The sequence below is a fragment of the Primulina huaijiensis genome, chromosome 17 (genome assembly GCF_012295235.1).
Source record: "Primulina huaijiensis isolate GDHJ02 chromosome 17, ASM1229523v2, whole genome shotgun sequence".
Lineage (NCBI taxonomy): Eukaryota > Viridiplantae > Streptophyta > Magnoliopsida > Lamiales > Gesneriaceae > Primulina > Primulina huaijiensis.
In genome coordinates this window covers 2,200,622-2,216,260 of record NC_133322.1, presented here as the reverse complement: position 1 = coordinate 2,216,260, position 15,639 = coordinate 2,200,622, and the positions used below count along the sequence as shown (strand labels likewise).

The following is a 15,639-nucleotide window of genomic DNA, read 5'->3' as shown; positions in this document are numbered from 1 at the left end:
ATACAAGATTGTAACTATAGCAGAGTTGTTTGTTTGCAGCCCTAGAACAAACAAAAGAATTATAAGCTCATGGTCCATTATGTTGCCTTAAACCTTGCCAACATTAATGCAAAGAGCAGAGTTTTCTCAGTTGTCTTTACCATCAATTTTCATAGGCCATGGCATTAAGCCAGAGGTCCCAACCCAACAAACGGCAACAGCAACAGCAAATCTCTAGTCCAAGAAAACGAAATGGGCATTTCATCGAACTACACGCGTCGTATCGACCCATTGTGAGACAGTCCAGCTATAACAAAATACAATTGAGACGTCAGTCCCTCTCACAAAATCTCAAGTTTAAGATTTGCAATATTTTCCTAAAGAAACGAAATATACAATACCAAGTCAATAAGACACCATTTGAGCCATATGTCCAAGTGGATTACAAAAAGAAAAATCTAACACATTCCATAAATGGCAAAGGTCATCCTTAACATGGTAAATGAGGAATGGGATTATACATGGTTCTGTGTTTGATTGGGAAAAGGTGATAATGTGGTGGGAACTGTGTGAAAAAGTAAAGAAGATCTATATGAAATCTTCCTTTTCTGTGACTTTTTATATTCAACTTGACATGAGTAATTGTGTTTCAATTTTGTACACAAAAGATCACAAAAAGAACTAAAAAGAAACTTGAGAACCATCCATCCGAGTAGGCAGTCTTCATACGGATTCTTCATACTGAAGATACGTTGACCCTGCAACACAAAATTTCTCTTTAAATTCCATCTACTCTTCACCCTTGGTTCTTCTATATATCAACCTCCGCCTTTCAAAGTTCAAAAACATAAACATTGGAAGTTTTTCTTTCTTTAGACATCTAGAAGCAAAGAAACATGAAATCAAATAGCAGTAATATTTCTTTCATTAGAAATTCCATGTCTTTGATAGTATGCTGCATGGCTATCAAACTAAGCCTCTGTTTTTCTAGCCTCGAATCATCATTAAGGGCACTACATGTTCAAGGGAGTTTTAGTTTCGATGGAAATGAATTTGCAGCAAAAGATTTTGGAAACCAAATTCATTTCCTTCCTTCTGCTGTTCTACACCCTAAAAAAGTGTCCGATATTGCCACAACTATACAACATGTTTGGCAAATGGGTTCGGGTTCTGGGCTTACTATTGCGGCGAGAGGTCGTGGTCATTCACTGCAAGGTCAAGCGCAAGCACCACAAGGAATTGTAATCAACATGGAATCACTAAGTGGGAATGAAATGACCGTTCATAAGGGAATATTCCCTTACGTCGATGTCTCGGCTGGCGAGCTGTGGATCAATATCTTGCATGAGTGCTTGAAACATGGGTTAGCACCAAAATCTTGGACAGATTACCTGCGTCTAACGGTAGGTGGTACCTTGTCAAATGCGGGAATCAGTGGACAGGCATTTCGACATGGGCCTCAAATCAGTAATGTCCACCAGCTTGAGGTTGTCACAGGTTTGTGTAATAAAAAATATATTATGGCATGTCGGTACACTGCTACATAGAACACGAGTAAAGTTCAGAGAGAACATTAGAATGATAAAATCTCTGCTATATGATATGATACTGAGACAGAAAATGGCATATATATACCTTCAAGTTGCTTGTCAAATACTGTCTTTATTTCATCAATTCTCAAACATTGATTGATTAAATGCAGGAAAAGGAGAAGTAACAATTTGTTCAGAAGAGCAGAATGCTGACCTCTTTCATGGAGTTCTGGGTGGCCTAGGCCAGTTTGGCATAATAACTAGAGCAAGAATCGCTCTTGAGCCAGCGCCAAAGATGGTAAAAATGCTGTATCCCTGGTCAACAATTATTTTCAATGTTTTGAATGGTCGAACAGTTCACAAGTTTGTAATTAAACTTGCCACAGGTGAAATGGATTAGAGTTCTATATTTAGACTTCTCCACTTTTGCTAGAGATCAGGAGTACTTGATATCTGCAGAAAACACCTTTGATTACATAGAAGGTCTTGTGATCATAAACAAGACAGGTCTAGTTACTTACTGGAGATCATCATTCAATCCCCAAGACCCAACTCAAGCCAGTCAGTTCATATCTGATGGAAAGACATTATTTTGTCTGGAATTGACCAAAAATTTTAATCTACACGAGTCCGATACAATAGACATGGTGAGATTCATGAGAAACCATTAGTTTATCATTATTTCCGTTTTGAAATAAATATAGAAATTTCGGAGAGATGGGAATCAATCAAACGTAATTCTAATATCCAAAACATTTTTTGTCTTATGCAGGAGGTTGATTCCTTGTTGTCTCAATTAAACTACATCCCTTCAACACTCTTTATTACAGAAGTTTCATGTGTAGAATTCTTGGACAGGGTGCACACAGCGGAACTGAAACTACGATCTAAGGGGATATGGGATCTTCCACACCCATGGCTCAATCTAATTATTCCAAAAAGTCAAATAAACAGCTTTGCCAATGTTGTCTTCGGCAACATGTTAACGGACACAAATAACGGCCCAGTCCTCGTCTACCCAGTCAATAAATCAATGTAATGATCTCACTTAGAAACTCTCAGACAACCAATGTATAAAGCTCTTTCATGTAGTTTTGCCAATAAATCAATGATCATTTATTTTCAGGTGGGACAATAGAACTTCCTTTGTACTTCCAGAGGAAGACATTTTCTACCTGGTGGCATTTCTTCCACATGCAGTTCCCTCATCCACAGAACATGACGGCTTACAATACATCCTAGGTCTAAACAAAAGGATTTTAGATTTCTGTGAGGCAGCCAACTTAGGAGTAAAGCAATATCTGCCTCATTACACGACACAGGAAGAGTGGAAAGCACATTTTGGTCGACGGTGGGAAATCTTCGTACAAAGGAAGTTAGCCTATGACCCTCTAGCAATACTTGCCCCGGGACAGAGAATTTTTCAGAAGGCCGTCTCCATTATATGACAGTCAACTTCGGTAATTTAGACAAAACTGCCTACAGAATGTGCAAACAGCTCAAAGGTTACAATCATTTCTCGGCAAACTAATGTGCAGGCCAAGGGGTTACCAAATTTTAGAAAAGGTCTAGTTTACTATATTGATAGGATTAATGGAAGTTTAATATTTGTTTCCACAATTCTTGGGATGTATAAAGGTCGCCACCGGTTAAATTCTATTGAATTTAAAGAATTATAATTAATAATTACATACAATGGTATGCTAGCTATCACATTCAATGTCAAAAGCGCTGGATTGATTCTAAAACTTACAGTCATCATATTACAAGAAGGTGATTCTTTAAGCATCGATTTCAATGACAAGATTGAAGCATTACAGGACAAACGTGAACAAGTTCAATGTTCAAATTTTGAACCAAGTTGATAATTGAAACAAGCGGGCATTGAAAGGGAAAATAATGAAGTTTTGAATCTCATTGAAGTTTACTCAACCCAATGGCTTGGACTGAATTTTACACAAAAGGGCAAAAGTTAAAGCCACCCCACACTGCTAAACGCCCTTCCTGAACCTTGAAACAACCTAATTTTAACTTCATCCAGATACATATGAAGCTGGAGAGTATAAACTATACACTAAAAATACAAAAAAAAATATCAATTATTTTAGGGAAAAACTAAAAGAACAATGCAGGATTGTGGACCTCATACGATAACTCTCCTAACTCTACCCTATTTTTCGTTTAATTTCTTCTACAACAATTGCAACTGCTACATTTATCAGAGCACTGTACGCTCAATGACCCAAATACAATGTATAATTTAATAGCTTCTTCAGTGATTTCTCAATTGATCAGAATTGATATCAAATAAACTCAGTGTCTACTTTACACTTCCATTATCCTGTTGGCAATCAATAGAAATTTCATGTAGGACAAATCAAATGAATAGCCAATTCACACAATTTTAAGGGACACGCATGAGATATCGGGCAGTCAGAAATTTCCTCCATTCATTAAACGATGGAAATGGTGATATACCAACCTGTTGAGCCACTACTCAAGTAGCTCGACACGCATCTTTCTGTTTATCCACAGTAACTTAAAAATTATTTAGCGAAATAATTCCATTAGCAAGATTCATGGTTCCATTTTAATCTGAGCATAAAAAAGTTTTTAGAATAACTCAATGCTTCAAGTGTTTTTAAGAAATGCTCGAGGTATATATATATATATATGTAAACACACACACATATGCAACGCTGCTTATGTTTTGAGTACTGCAAGATCATTTCATGAAACTATTTGTCGCAGAACTTCTAAACAGCAGACTAAAACACGAACTTTTAAATCGAACACTCGAGAAATCATTTGATGATAGAGAGCACAGAATCTAGACCCACTCACATCATATTTTATGATGTCATACAGATAGTGGAACATAAAAAGTGAAAATGGCACGGATTCTTCATACCATTTTTGGATAGTGGAATGTACAGACTTCAGAATTGAAGGTACATCACCAACATTTCTTTTTATGTTCATTGGTCTCTATGTGGCATAATTTTCTTTAGTTACCTTGATCCTAAAATATTGCCTTAGTGCACCTCACTTCAATAAGATTCGCATCCAACCATGTGCATTACGCCTTTAAACCTATTATCAAATTACCACTATTATACCAAGAGGTAAACTACAGGAAAGAATATTGCTCACCCACTTTTTCCTCATGACTAAACTCCCAACAGTCCATGAGTATAAGTTCCACAAAATGCTTCTTGCACACTATTTACAGCTATTTACAGAGTGCCAGCTAGCGACAAGAATAGCAAAAAGATCAACTATGTAATGGTCATCCTTATGTTCTCATTGCAGATTTCTGTCAGGTCCAGAAGCTCTTGTCACAGTTTCATCTTAAATTACTAAAAACACTTAGAATCATAATATGATCTCTCGTCAATTCAAATTCCTTCTATTGCATATCAGGAGATTTTTACCCCAAGCTAAAGTCCATCTAGTACTTCAGTTTTCAATTCTTGTCAGTCAGTGTTAAAGATTAGAACTTGGACCTAACTCAACCCCAAAAGCTAACTCAAGAGGAGATGATTGTCCAAGCACACATATACGACTCTCAGGTATTTTATCCAACCGATGTGGGACAACTAACGCACTCCCTCAAGCCCAGGAATGAACATCTAAAGCGTGGAGTTTACAAATGACCCAACTATGGGCAGAACAGGTTGTCCAACACATAACGGTAGAACCTGAGCTCTGATACCATGTTAAGATTTGAACTGTTAATTGTCCCACATCGGTTGGATAAAATACCTGAGAGTTGTATATATGAGCTTGGGCAATCCTCCCCTCTTGAGCTAGCTTTTGGGGTAGAGTTAGGTCCAAGTTCCAATCTTAACAATTAATTTAAAGGATGTCTGCAGTCACTTTACACAAACAAGAAAAAAACACAACAAATCCCTAAGTAAATCTGTATGCACCTAGAAAGCTAAAGATGCATAGCGAAAGATAGGAATTGAATCTAGAATTAACAACTAGCCAGCAAATGGATTATTATAGCAGTGATTTCACCGAACATCTGTAGACAATTTGGTAACTTTACAATTGTATCTTGTGGATAAGGAAGGAAGATCCGGTGGCAAAAGCTAGTTATGGTTAATTTTATTTTCTGATTGCAGTTTTGCTAAATGCTGATTGATGGAATGGATTTCATTTAGATTTGTAATGGTCCATTTCATAACTTCCTACTGGAAATTACAAATTTGTTATGAGTAAGAAACCTGCCAAGCATGAGAAAGAGTAGAAGGAACCAATGAGAATTTGTGCAAAGAGAAAGCACTGGGAATAATGATGCTACTAGATACAGAAACAGCAGCCACATAGCTGAAATATCGAGAAAAATTTATCATCAAGATTACATGAAGATAAATTGCATAAATAAAATCAAGAATAAAGTTCATAAGTTTCATTGCATCCTACTTCCACTATGGTTAAATGAATGAATGTATAATTATCAGTAAACTAATGAGTCTCTTTTATCAGTAAGAAAATGGATTGAGATTCAAAAACGCTCGAAGCTTCCATCCAAGGCCCTTCCCTGCTCCAAATTCAGTGGAATATTTCATTTTTTCATATATCAATTTGGTTAGAGTCAGGACCTAACGTATGTCCAACAGTCCAAGTCCTAACCAAATGTCCAAAAACAAGTAACAAGTTCCAGGGTTCCGTGTACTAGGACAACAAATCAACATTGTCCTCCTTGAGCATCAGATTCAGAATCAATTCAACCAAGGTCAGAATCGTAACCACGGATCCAACTCAGAATCCAAGGACCATTTTGAGGAGCAACCATAAAAAAACTCCAGAAGATGCGATTCGGGAACAGCCAATTCCCTTTGCTGAGTAATTGTGTCAACCAACGTGCAGGATGCGAGTGATAGTTTGGTTTCTTATATAAAGTTAACACGGACGAAAAAAAATTTATTCCCAGCTCCGTAACCTTCGTCTTCCTCCTTTAGCCTTAATAATTAACTGTAGAATCCACCTATAATGTGTGGAGAGGGAAAACTTTCTTCGAGCATGTGACCAGAAAAGCATATTTTGCTTCAGAGGAAATAACCAGTAAGAATATTTTGATGGTGTCCTGAAGATCGAGATTTTAGAATATGAAAAAGAAATTATTCCAAGGCAGTTATAAAAAAGAAGTCAATAACAACAAAGATCGAGTTTTGAACCCCCTACACAGTCGATTAAGTAGGATCACCTTCCGGCAGCAAAGTATCCAGTTATTTTTGGTCTTTCAAGCACCACAGCTAAGAGATGTCCAAAAGAAAATTGCAAATCACTGTTTACTCCCACGCATAGGAAAAAATAAACATAGGAAACAATGAAGTGTCTCAAAAGCATCCTCCTGGAACATAATGAAGCCAAGATATGGATACCACTATACTTTTGGAAGGATAGAGTCCAAGGGAGAAGGAGATGTAGAAATTTACTCAATATACAACAGCAAAACCACCGAGTGGAACTAACAGAATTTCATTCTGATAGTTTGACATGAAATGAGAATAATGAACCATAAGAGAATGAGCAAACTAAATGAAACAAAAAATCATAACTTTAAATTCCAGTTCTCACAAATTGGAAATTAATGCTCAACATTGGTCACAATTCAAGCTATTTGTGTAAACTTTGAGTCAGTTTATGCACTCTCCGAAGAGGTCCCATTTCAAGTCTGCGACCAGAGTGGTTAATTAACTTAAAAATGCACCAGGTCTAGGAATTTTGTTATCAGTGGAGAGGTCTTTGGATATCACAGGCTATTGTGACTCAGATTGGGCTATTTGTCCATTGACTAGAAGATGTTTAACTGACTATCGCGTTAAATTGCGTAACTCACGGGTATCCTGGAGAACAAAGAAACAGAGTAGAGTTCACTATCTTTGGCTGAAGCCTAATAACGAGCAATGGATGCAACAACTTGTAAGATCATCTGAAAAGAGGCATACTGTAGGACATGGGAGTAGAGTTCAAAGACGCAGCACTGTTGTATTGTGACATCAAAGCTGCTATACAAATTGCTGCAAACCCAATGTATCATGAGAGAACGAACATATCGAAATCGATTGTAGAGAGAGGATCAAGATATGTTCTTTACTTTCTATTATGTATGATATAAGTACTCCAAACTTTATTACTGTAATTCACCTTAATGTGAATGAGATGGAGAAAAAGTTCCACAGAAGCTTATTCACACACAAAGTGATGTAGTTTCTCAACATTGATGATAATAAAATCCCAATAACAAGAACAGTCCGACCAAATTCAAGAAAAACCAAGGAGAGAATGGCCAAAAAGATAAATTTAAATAGCGTATAATTCAATTGACACGCTAGAATCCAGCAAACAACATGGGAAACTAGAATGGATGGCCATGTTGAAGATACATGCATTATCCAGTCGAATTTCGAACAGAGAATCGTGCGTGCGAGCAGGAACCCTAAGAAAATGTTGGCTCCCCAAAAAGAGAGGACTGAGGAGAATCGCTGTTCCATTAGAGCGACCTGAGAGATAGAAGCAACACGACAGGGGAAGCTGTAACAGGCAATGGAACCACACGTGAGCCGGTGATACAAGCAATAATATACAACAAACGTGTGTTACGGATCGTATTTTGTGCGACGAATTTTTTATTTGTTCATTCATAAAAAAATTACATAAAAAATTATATTTTATTGTGAAATTTTACCAAAACATAATGTATATTTAATTGTATTTTCAAATAACATAAATATATATTATCAAATATAACATTGAGAAACATTCAAGTTAAAATTCACAGCGTCTTCGATCCAAACACATCCGAATATTGTTGCAGTAAGCCAACTCGAGTAGCCCCTAGCTCTTACACTTTCTTCAAAACAAATAAAATAATGAAATCGCGTTTGGATTTGAAGAAGAAACGATTTGAAATTTATCATGATTTCATTACATACAAAAAATATCTACTTATGGATTTCAAATCCATTGGCAAATAGATTTAGCCAAACAAACAAATGGATTGTTATTATAATTTGAAATTATTAGCTTCAAATTCATTGATCCAGTGCAAAATAAAAAAATTTTAAGAATCCCTGAATGGTTCTTTTTCATTGTCTGAGGATTTGCACTCATAATATAGATCATCTACCCAAAATTTAACTCAGATTTCTATTGGAAAAAAAGGGTCTTCTTCAAGCTCGATCCGGTCCAGTCGGTAACGGTTCATAGCCATCATGATGATGCATGACTATTCCAGTACTCTTAGGCAATGAAACAGGGATGCATTTGAGAACAATGGCAACAAGCAAACTTCCTGCTCCTAACCCAATGCTCACAATCCATAGTTCTCGGCCCAAAGGTATGGTATTGGCGAAAGTACCCAAGAATTCAACTATTAAAACTTGGAACGTCACTGTGGATACCAAAATAATCATGAACATCCCGCTGCTGAGCATGCCCCTGAGTATGTTTATCTTCTCCATGTCGCGGCTGTTGATCTCATTGAATATCTAGATTTATTTTGGGAAAACAGTATATAATTAGCACAAATATTAGACAGCTAAAAAATTAAGGGGTGATTTTTTATTCTTATCGCCACTGACTCAGTCCCCATTCCATGCAAGTAGCATCATGAATCATCACAAAAGATACATGATAAATAATATGAACATGAATCAAGAGTTCAGAAACTGTCAGCAAAGTTAAGTTATGCTCGAAACTTGTATTTAGTCATAGTTGAGGCCCTCGAAGGGGCAATATTTTTCTACTTGTCACTGTTGAGTAGAGTAGAGGTTATATACCTGGCAAAAAACAAAGGTGTTGAAAATCAGAGTGTTAAGAGTAGCATCTGAATCTTTATCATTGAGTTTGAAGATCCTTTTCCCGTTAAACAAGAGAATTCCAAGCACAACTAGCTGATAAAAACTCTGACCAATTATATTTCTCCACATAACTTTTGTTATCAAATTCACGTTCCTTCCTACAGGTGATCTCGTCATCAATCCGTCATGTGGGGGTTCTGTGGCAAGTGCTAATGCACCAAGTGTATCCATTATCATGTTTACCCAAAGTAACTGCACAGCAGTAAGTGGTGCAGAACCTGCAGTAATGTAAGGTCTCTGTCGATATTTGGATACCGCATAAGACCGCGAGATAAAATAAGTCCATTCCAAGAATGATACTTGAACGAATTCTACCTGTGATACATGCTGAAACAAAGTTTGTCATGAGAGCCACCATGTTTACTGTGAGTTGGAACTGGATAAATTTTTGGATGTTGATGTATACTGCTCGACCCCATTTTGCTACATTCAAAATGGTTGTGAAATTGTCGTCCATTATCACCACGTCAGCACTTTCTTTAGCAACCTGAGGATGTTAAAAACGCTCCCATTATTGAGGAATCAGAATAAGACTATATGCAGTCTTGATATTGTGCAAAAAGGTCAAGATTTCCAAAGTTCCAGGTTCATATTCATATAAAAATTATCGAGCTTGAGCTCCAGAATGGTATAATTTTCTTTAGAAACCTAAGATGATGCCTAAGTTTCTATACATCACCAAACTAAAAAGACGAGACCTCAGCTTGACTTGTGTTCCAGAGTATGTAAAGGACTCGAGCTTTACAAATGTTGAGGTTCAAGTTTATATTTAATTCTTGAGTTTGAGGTTGAGTATGATGTACGGACTTATAGAGTTTTCACCGCTAGTTCAGTTCCTACAGAATCACAGACCTCAGTTCCTGCTATACCCATGGCCAGTCCAATATCTGCCTCATGAAGAGCTGGAGCATCATTAGTTCCATCACCAGTCACGGCAACAACCTCTTTAAACTCTTTCCTCAAAAGGGTAACGAGTTTGTGTTTATCCAAAGGTAAAGACCGTGCCATAACCTGCAAAATAGAATTTTTCAAAGAATTATACCGATGATCCTACATTGTCACACTGAATTTGTACTCTAGAACTAATGTCAAACCTGTAGTTTTGGTATAATCTCCTGCATTTCCTGCATACTTTTCTCCCGAAAATCAGAACCTTCTATTGCTATGCCATCATCAGTCAATATACCACATTCTCTGGCTATGGCCTTGGCTGTATAGATGTTATCTCCAGTCACCATTCGCACGATAATCCCAGCATTCAAACAAGTCTTTACGGCTTCTTTTACACCAGGACGCACTGGATCTTTAATCGCAATTACTGCTAAAAGTGTGTACTCATCATAGGGGATTGATTCGTCGGATGATTTCTCCATATCCTTAAAAGCTATGCAAAGTGTTCTAAGAGCTTCACTGGCAAAACCATTAATAACATTTGTGATGTCCTTTTTCTGTTCATGAGATAAAGGCACTGATTCCCCATTCTCTCCTACAATCTTGTCACACATCTCAAGAACAATTTCTGATGCGCCTTTAAGGAACGCCTGACTCCCACCACAAGGATTCCTCACCAGAACCGACATTTTCTTATTGACAGAATTAAAGGGTTCGATTTTTAAGATATTGAATCCTTGTTTTCGGGCATCAAAGGCCTTTTCAAATAGCAAGCCAAACTCGAGTAATGCCCTCTCTGTTGGTGAACCTAGTATTTCTTTTTTCCCATCTTTACCGTTCACAACCTCAGCTCCTGTATTCAGAAATAAAGCATTTACAAATGTTTTCATAATATTCTCAGATGTAACAGACTTAAGAGCATTTCCATCTACTCTTGTAACTTCTCCACATATCCAAATTCTTGAAACCACCATATGATTTGTTGTTAATGTTCCTGTTTTATCAGTGCAAATACAACTAGCAGAACCCATCGTCTCACAAGCCGACAGATGCCTAACCAACGCCTTATCATTCATGAGTTTCTTCATTGCAAAAGCAAGGCTCAATGTCACCGCTAAAGGAAGCCCTTCTGGTACGGCAACCACAAGAATGGTAACAGCAACAGCAAAGAAATTCAGAATATTCACCACATCGGCCATCGACCATTTCATAAAGTGACCATGCATTGCCTTACCAACTAAAAACCGAGCTGTCAGAACAAGAAAAGTTAAAACCGAAAAGGCCAAACCGATCTTCCCAATAACGGTTGCAACCCCATTCAACTTCACTTGCAATGGCGTCTCATCTTCTCCTCCTTCACTCAAAGTCACCATCAATCTCCCCCACTCAGTCCTCATACCGACAGATGTAACGAGCATTTTGCCAGATCCATCCTGCACTTTTGTCCCGGATAACAAAAAGGGCCGATTCTTGTCAACATTGACAGGCTCACTCTCACCTGATAAGCTCGATTCATCAACGGATAAGCTGTATCCTGATATGAATATCCCATCAGCTGGAACCTGATCTCCTATGGACAGATTAACAATATCTCCTGCTACTAAATCATAAATTGAAACCTCCTTCCGACTCCCATTTCTAGTTACATGCACAATTATATTCCTTTTTTCCTTATCCAAATCCCTAAACTGCAAAGATTGTTTGTAATCACTAAGGGCAGTGACAATCACAACCAAGAAAATACACGTACTGATTCCAATCCCGTCATAGAAACCCTTCGGCCATCCTTCTGTTGTGATTCCAATCCCAACCGATATGACCGCACAAACCATCAAAATTATCAGAGTCAAATCCTGCAATGCATCCCACACATACATCCAAAACGGTCTCGCCGGTTTTTCAAGAAACTTATTCACGCCATAGATTTTCTGCCTTTTCGAAATTTCACTCACCGATACTCCATTTTCCAGCGAGACTGAGAGTTTTCTCGATAACCCCTCGAGTCCTCCATGGGATTCCAATAAGTTGATATCGTGTTTACACGCGATCGAAGCAAGATCATCAGGATCAATGTCGAAACCAGCTTCCCTCACTTCTTCCGGAATTTTGCGCCGTTCCGGTCGGTTCACAGCTGCGCCACAAAAGAAGTAGAAACTATAAGGAAACAGAGGTGAAACACATCAGAATTTAGAAGGTAAATGGTGCTTAAATCTTACCATCAATGAAATGTAATGCAGCTTTTTGCACATATAAAGCTATTCGAATCTTTTCCTGGGAAAAATAAAAAAAAGAAGAGAACTTGTTATGATATTCAACCTGTACAAAGCATCATGCATTTTCCTACTCTAATTCAGCAAATGTAGAGTATGTTGAGCAAGATCTTGATGTAATCAGTAATGCTTGGTGCATGAGTGTTGAATTCGTGATGAAATTGAGCTAATTATGAGTACCGTTTTCATTATTTTTCATTAATTTGATCCTATAGTATTGAAGATGAGGAGCCTGAAAATCATCTTCTTACTATTCAGACTGAATCCAAGAAAGATTTTTGTCAAATATATTTAATGGATTTTTTTAATTCATAGAGTATACTGTGGTTGAGTGGTTGGATTCTTTATAACATATATATATATATACATTGAGCAATAAACAAATTTGAGAATTTAATGTAGATTATTAGACAATTCAATAATGTATAATATATTTTAAATTATTTTCATCCAATTTAATTTACATCGTACTTAAAGTTTTATGAAACTATATTTTTAAAAGATTGTAATAATTTATGTAACTTTCTATCATAAATTTTTTTGACATAGTCTTTTGTGATTATCATTACAAAATATAAAAAGCAAGTTGATGTGGTTTGAAAAAGACCAACTCATATGTAGTAGTACCACCTTGTATCACATCATCACATGGACATAAACAATAAAGAAAACTAAAATAATTGCTCAAAATTAAATAGGCAGTTGGGGAAAAAAAACTTGATTTATTTCGAAAGATAAAAGACTTGATTATTTGAATAATAGCGACTGTGATTTCATTGTCGTAAGATATAATAATAAGACTGATTATTCAAATGAAAAAACTTGTGTGAGACGGTTTTACAGGTCGTATTTTGTGAGATAGAAATCTTATTTTGGTCATCCATGAAAAAGTATTATTTTTTTATGTTAAAAGTATTACTTTTATTGTGAATATCGATATGATTGACTCGTCTCACAAATAAAGATTCGTGAGACCGTCTCACAAGATACCTACTCTATTCAAATAAACAAAAGGAAAAACTTATATCTTAAAAAAAACTATTAAAAAAAAAAGCCGGATATTACCAGCAAATTTAGTGCAGAAAAAGAAGCTTTCGGTTCTTGTAGATAAAACTTTGTGAAGAAAAATATTTTGAGATTGTTAATTACTACTTCAAATTCCATTATAGTAATAACAGAAATGTTCAAAAAATTCAAATTTTTTGTACTAAAAATTTCTAAAAAGTGTTGCTGCTCATTTCACACCACGTCTATATCGAATCTGAAATTCAATTGTATCAAACAAATCCATCAAATCATCATATATCACACACACAGAGAGAAAGATATATATATATATATATATATATTGAAAGTGAAAGAAAGTTAATTATATATGCATGGCGGCTAACCTGCATCATCAAAGGATTGGCTGAAGGACTAAAAAAATGTCTGATATGAATGTAAAATATTTGCAGCTTTGTTGTGTTAACTAATATATAGTATGTGTGGGGAAACTTACTCGCCAGACAAAGGTCGTATATTCGTGTGAATGAAAGAAATGTATGACATTTTAATTATCGCAACTTCTAAGAAATTGCTTCGATACATTGAGTCTGTCTGACTTGAATCATTTCATTTGTTAACGGGCGTTAAATTTGGATTTCAAATTACGTAAACGTTGATACATTTGTGCATCCTGGATTCCTTGTACAGGTTTTGACTTTCGAATATATAAAATTAAATCCTTTATTGATCAAAAAGAAAAAAAGAAATTAGATCTTTTTTTACTTTAAATTATAGAAATCGGTTCCACATGCAAATGATATACGGGTCGGGTCGGATCAAGGTAGAGCTGAAGAAGACAAGATTTTGGGTCAATTTCGGCCCAAGCCCACTTGTGCGTGGGTTGGTTCTGTCTCTGTCCCAGGCCCGGACTAATCATGCTTCGGAAAACTTAAAATTTCATAACAAATATGAGTAATAATAATAGATTTAAAATATCTATACTATTTTATTAAATTTGACACATTTAGAATAACTAATTTTGGTGTCATGATCTGTTTTAATAATTATATATATTAGTAAAATTTAAAATTTTAATGTAATTTATATGTAGTTCAGCAGATAGAGTCATTGTTTTTTGGAGTTTAGGTTATAGATTTAATTATTATTGAGATCATTTTTTTATTCTTCTATTTTTCAATTTATTTTTTAATTTATATATCAAATTTTACAGTGTAGTTTCTCACAATTTTTATGATTATATTTTGATCCTCATTTAAATATAAATCGAATAAATTATAAAAAAAAATATTATACAAACAAGCGACGCGTGCGTCGATGTACTAGTATATATAATCAAGGGAGATTGGATAAGAGAATGCCAACAGGCGGGGATCAAAGAATAGAGATTAAATTTTCATGGGAACCTGGATTTTTTGACGTTTGCGCTTCGCCTCGGCACGCTTGGCGAGATCTGCGACCATTCGAAATCGGCGGCGAGGATTCTTGACAAGCCAAACAGCAGATCTCCATCTCTTTAAAGCTTCTTCGGATGGCCTCTTAGCATCTACATCGAAATTATTCTTTAAATATTCCTCCATCGTCACGATCAAATATGGCTTCTCAAAGCCCCCTCCCCTACTTATTTCAATATTTTGTGCACAAACATTGAGTGAGAATGGTGTTTGAGAAGTGGATCAGAGTTTATGGATTTGTACAAAATGAAGGAGCTAGAGAGAGTCAAAGCGTCCATCAAAATAGGCGGGAAGAAAGAGTAAAGAGATTTGCTAATACACGTTAGTCTACATTTTGCTTACAAGTGTCACTGAATTTGATTTTGATGGACGATGATATACTGAAATTCATCTGATATATTTTAGTGCATTTTATTGAAATACTTCAGTGAGTTAGTGAGTGAGTACCATGAGAAATGAGTCCTGAGCACATTTCATTCCAGTGGTTTGGTGAATTTGGGCACGGTCTCCAAATCTACTCAACTGACATTGCCGTGAATTATGTCAAAATCTACGCGGGCTCCGGCATGTCCACCTCAGATCTGGGCTGTCCAGCCCGGATATTAAAATATGAGATCACTCGGCCCAGCCCACA

At 36.3% G+C, this 15,639-nt stretch overlaps 2 protein-coding genes and 1 long non-coding RNA gene across 7 annotated transcripts; 1 reads left to right on the top strand and 2 right to left on the bottom strand.

Moving 5' to 3' along the window:
• Positions 1 to 582: 582 nt before the first annotated feature.
• Positions 583 to 7,663, bottom strand: LOC140963024 (uncharacterized). Of its 2 annotated transcripts, none has more exons than XR_012172648.1 (3): positions 6,727 to 7,663; positions 1,160 to 1,964; positions 583 to 737 (listed from the first exon to the last, which is right to left on the bottom strand). It is a non-coding gene; the product is annotated as an uncharacterized lncRNA (long non-coding RNA). The 2 variants fall into 2 exon arrangements; XR_012172647.1 differs by lacking the exon at positions 6,727 to 7,663 and having other exon boundaries at positions 1,160 to 1,515; positions 1,726 to 1,964.
• On the top strand, positions 731 to 3,207 carry LOC140963023 (cytokinin dehydrogenase 6-like). Its single transcript, XM_073422224.1, has 5 exons — positions 731 to 1,476; positions 1,682 to 1,809; positions 1,898 to 2,158; positions 2,284 to 2,546; positions 2,638 to 3,207. The coding sequence occupies exons 1-5, from the start codon at positions 876 to 878 to the stop codon at positions 2,957 to 2,959; spliced, it is 1,575 nt and encodes a 524-aa protein (XP_073278325.1). The 5' UTR covers positions 731 to 875; the 3' UTR covers positions 2,960 to 3,207.
• An 824-nt stretch (positions 7,664 to 8,487) lies between the features above and the next one.
• On the bottom strand, positions 8,488 to 15,463 carry LOC140962933 (calcium-transporting ATPase 4, plasma membrane-type-like). 4 transcript variants are annotated; one of them, XM_073422052.1, is made up of 7 exons: positions 14,958 to 15,458; positions 12,493 to 12,547; positions 10,480 to 12,407; positions 10,238 to 10,396; positions 9,701 to 9,872; positions 9,305 to 9,603; positions 8,488 to 9,013 (listed from the first exon to the last, which is right to left on the bottom strand). In XM_073422052.1, exons 1-7 carry the CDS (start codon positions 15,129 to 15,131, stop codon positions 8,696 to 8,698), a joined length of 3,105 nt encoding a protein of 1,034 aa, XP_073278153.1. In that variant the 5' UTR covers positions 15,132 to 15,458; the 3' UTR covers positions 8,488 to 8,695. The 4 variants fall into 4 exon arrangements, 3 of the variants coding, with proteins under 3 accessions (XP_073278153.1, XP_073278155.1, XP_073278154.1); XM_073422054.1 differs by lacking the exon at positions 14,958 to 15,458 and adding an exon at positions 13,938 to 13,958 and having other exon boundaries at positions 8,489 to 9,013; XM_073422053.1 differs by lacking the exon at positions 14,958 to 15,458 and adding an exon at positions 12,727 to 12,841 and having other exon boundaries at positions 8,489 to 9,013.
• Between the last annotated feature and the right edge of the window lie 176 nt (positions 15,464 to 15,639).

Excerpts from the sequence above, each read along its gene's own strand:
- LOC140963023 (XM_073422224.1), top strand. The coding sequence starts at position 876 with ATGAAATCAAATAGCAGTAATATTTCTTTCATTAGAAATTCCATGTCT. Across the intron at positions 1,477-1,681 it reads CCAGCTTGAGGTTGTCACAG|GAAAAGGAGAAGTAACAATT; the intron begins GTTTGTGTAATA and ends GATTAAATGCAG. Across the intron at positions 2,159-2,283 it reads AGTCCGATACAATAGACATG|GAGGTTGATTCCTTGTTGTC; the intron begins GTGAGATTCATG and ends TGTCTTATGCAG.
- LOC140962933 (XM_073422052.1), bottom strand. The coding sequence starts at position 15,131 with ATGGAGGAATATTTAAAGAATAATTTCGATGTAGATGCTAAGAGGCCA. Across the intron at positions 12,548-14,957 it reads GCAAACGTCAAAAAATCCAG|GAAAAGATTCGAATAGCTTT; the intron begins GTTCCCATGAAA and ends TATTTTTCCCAG. Across the intron at positions 9,604-9,700 it reads TGTTTCAGCATGTATCACAG|GTTCTGCACCACTTACTGCT; the intron begins GTAGAATTCGTT and ends ACATTACTGCAG.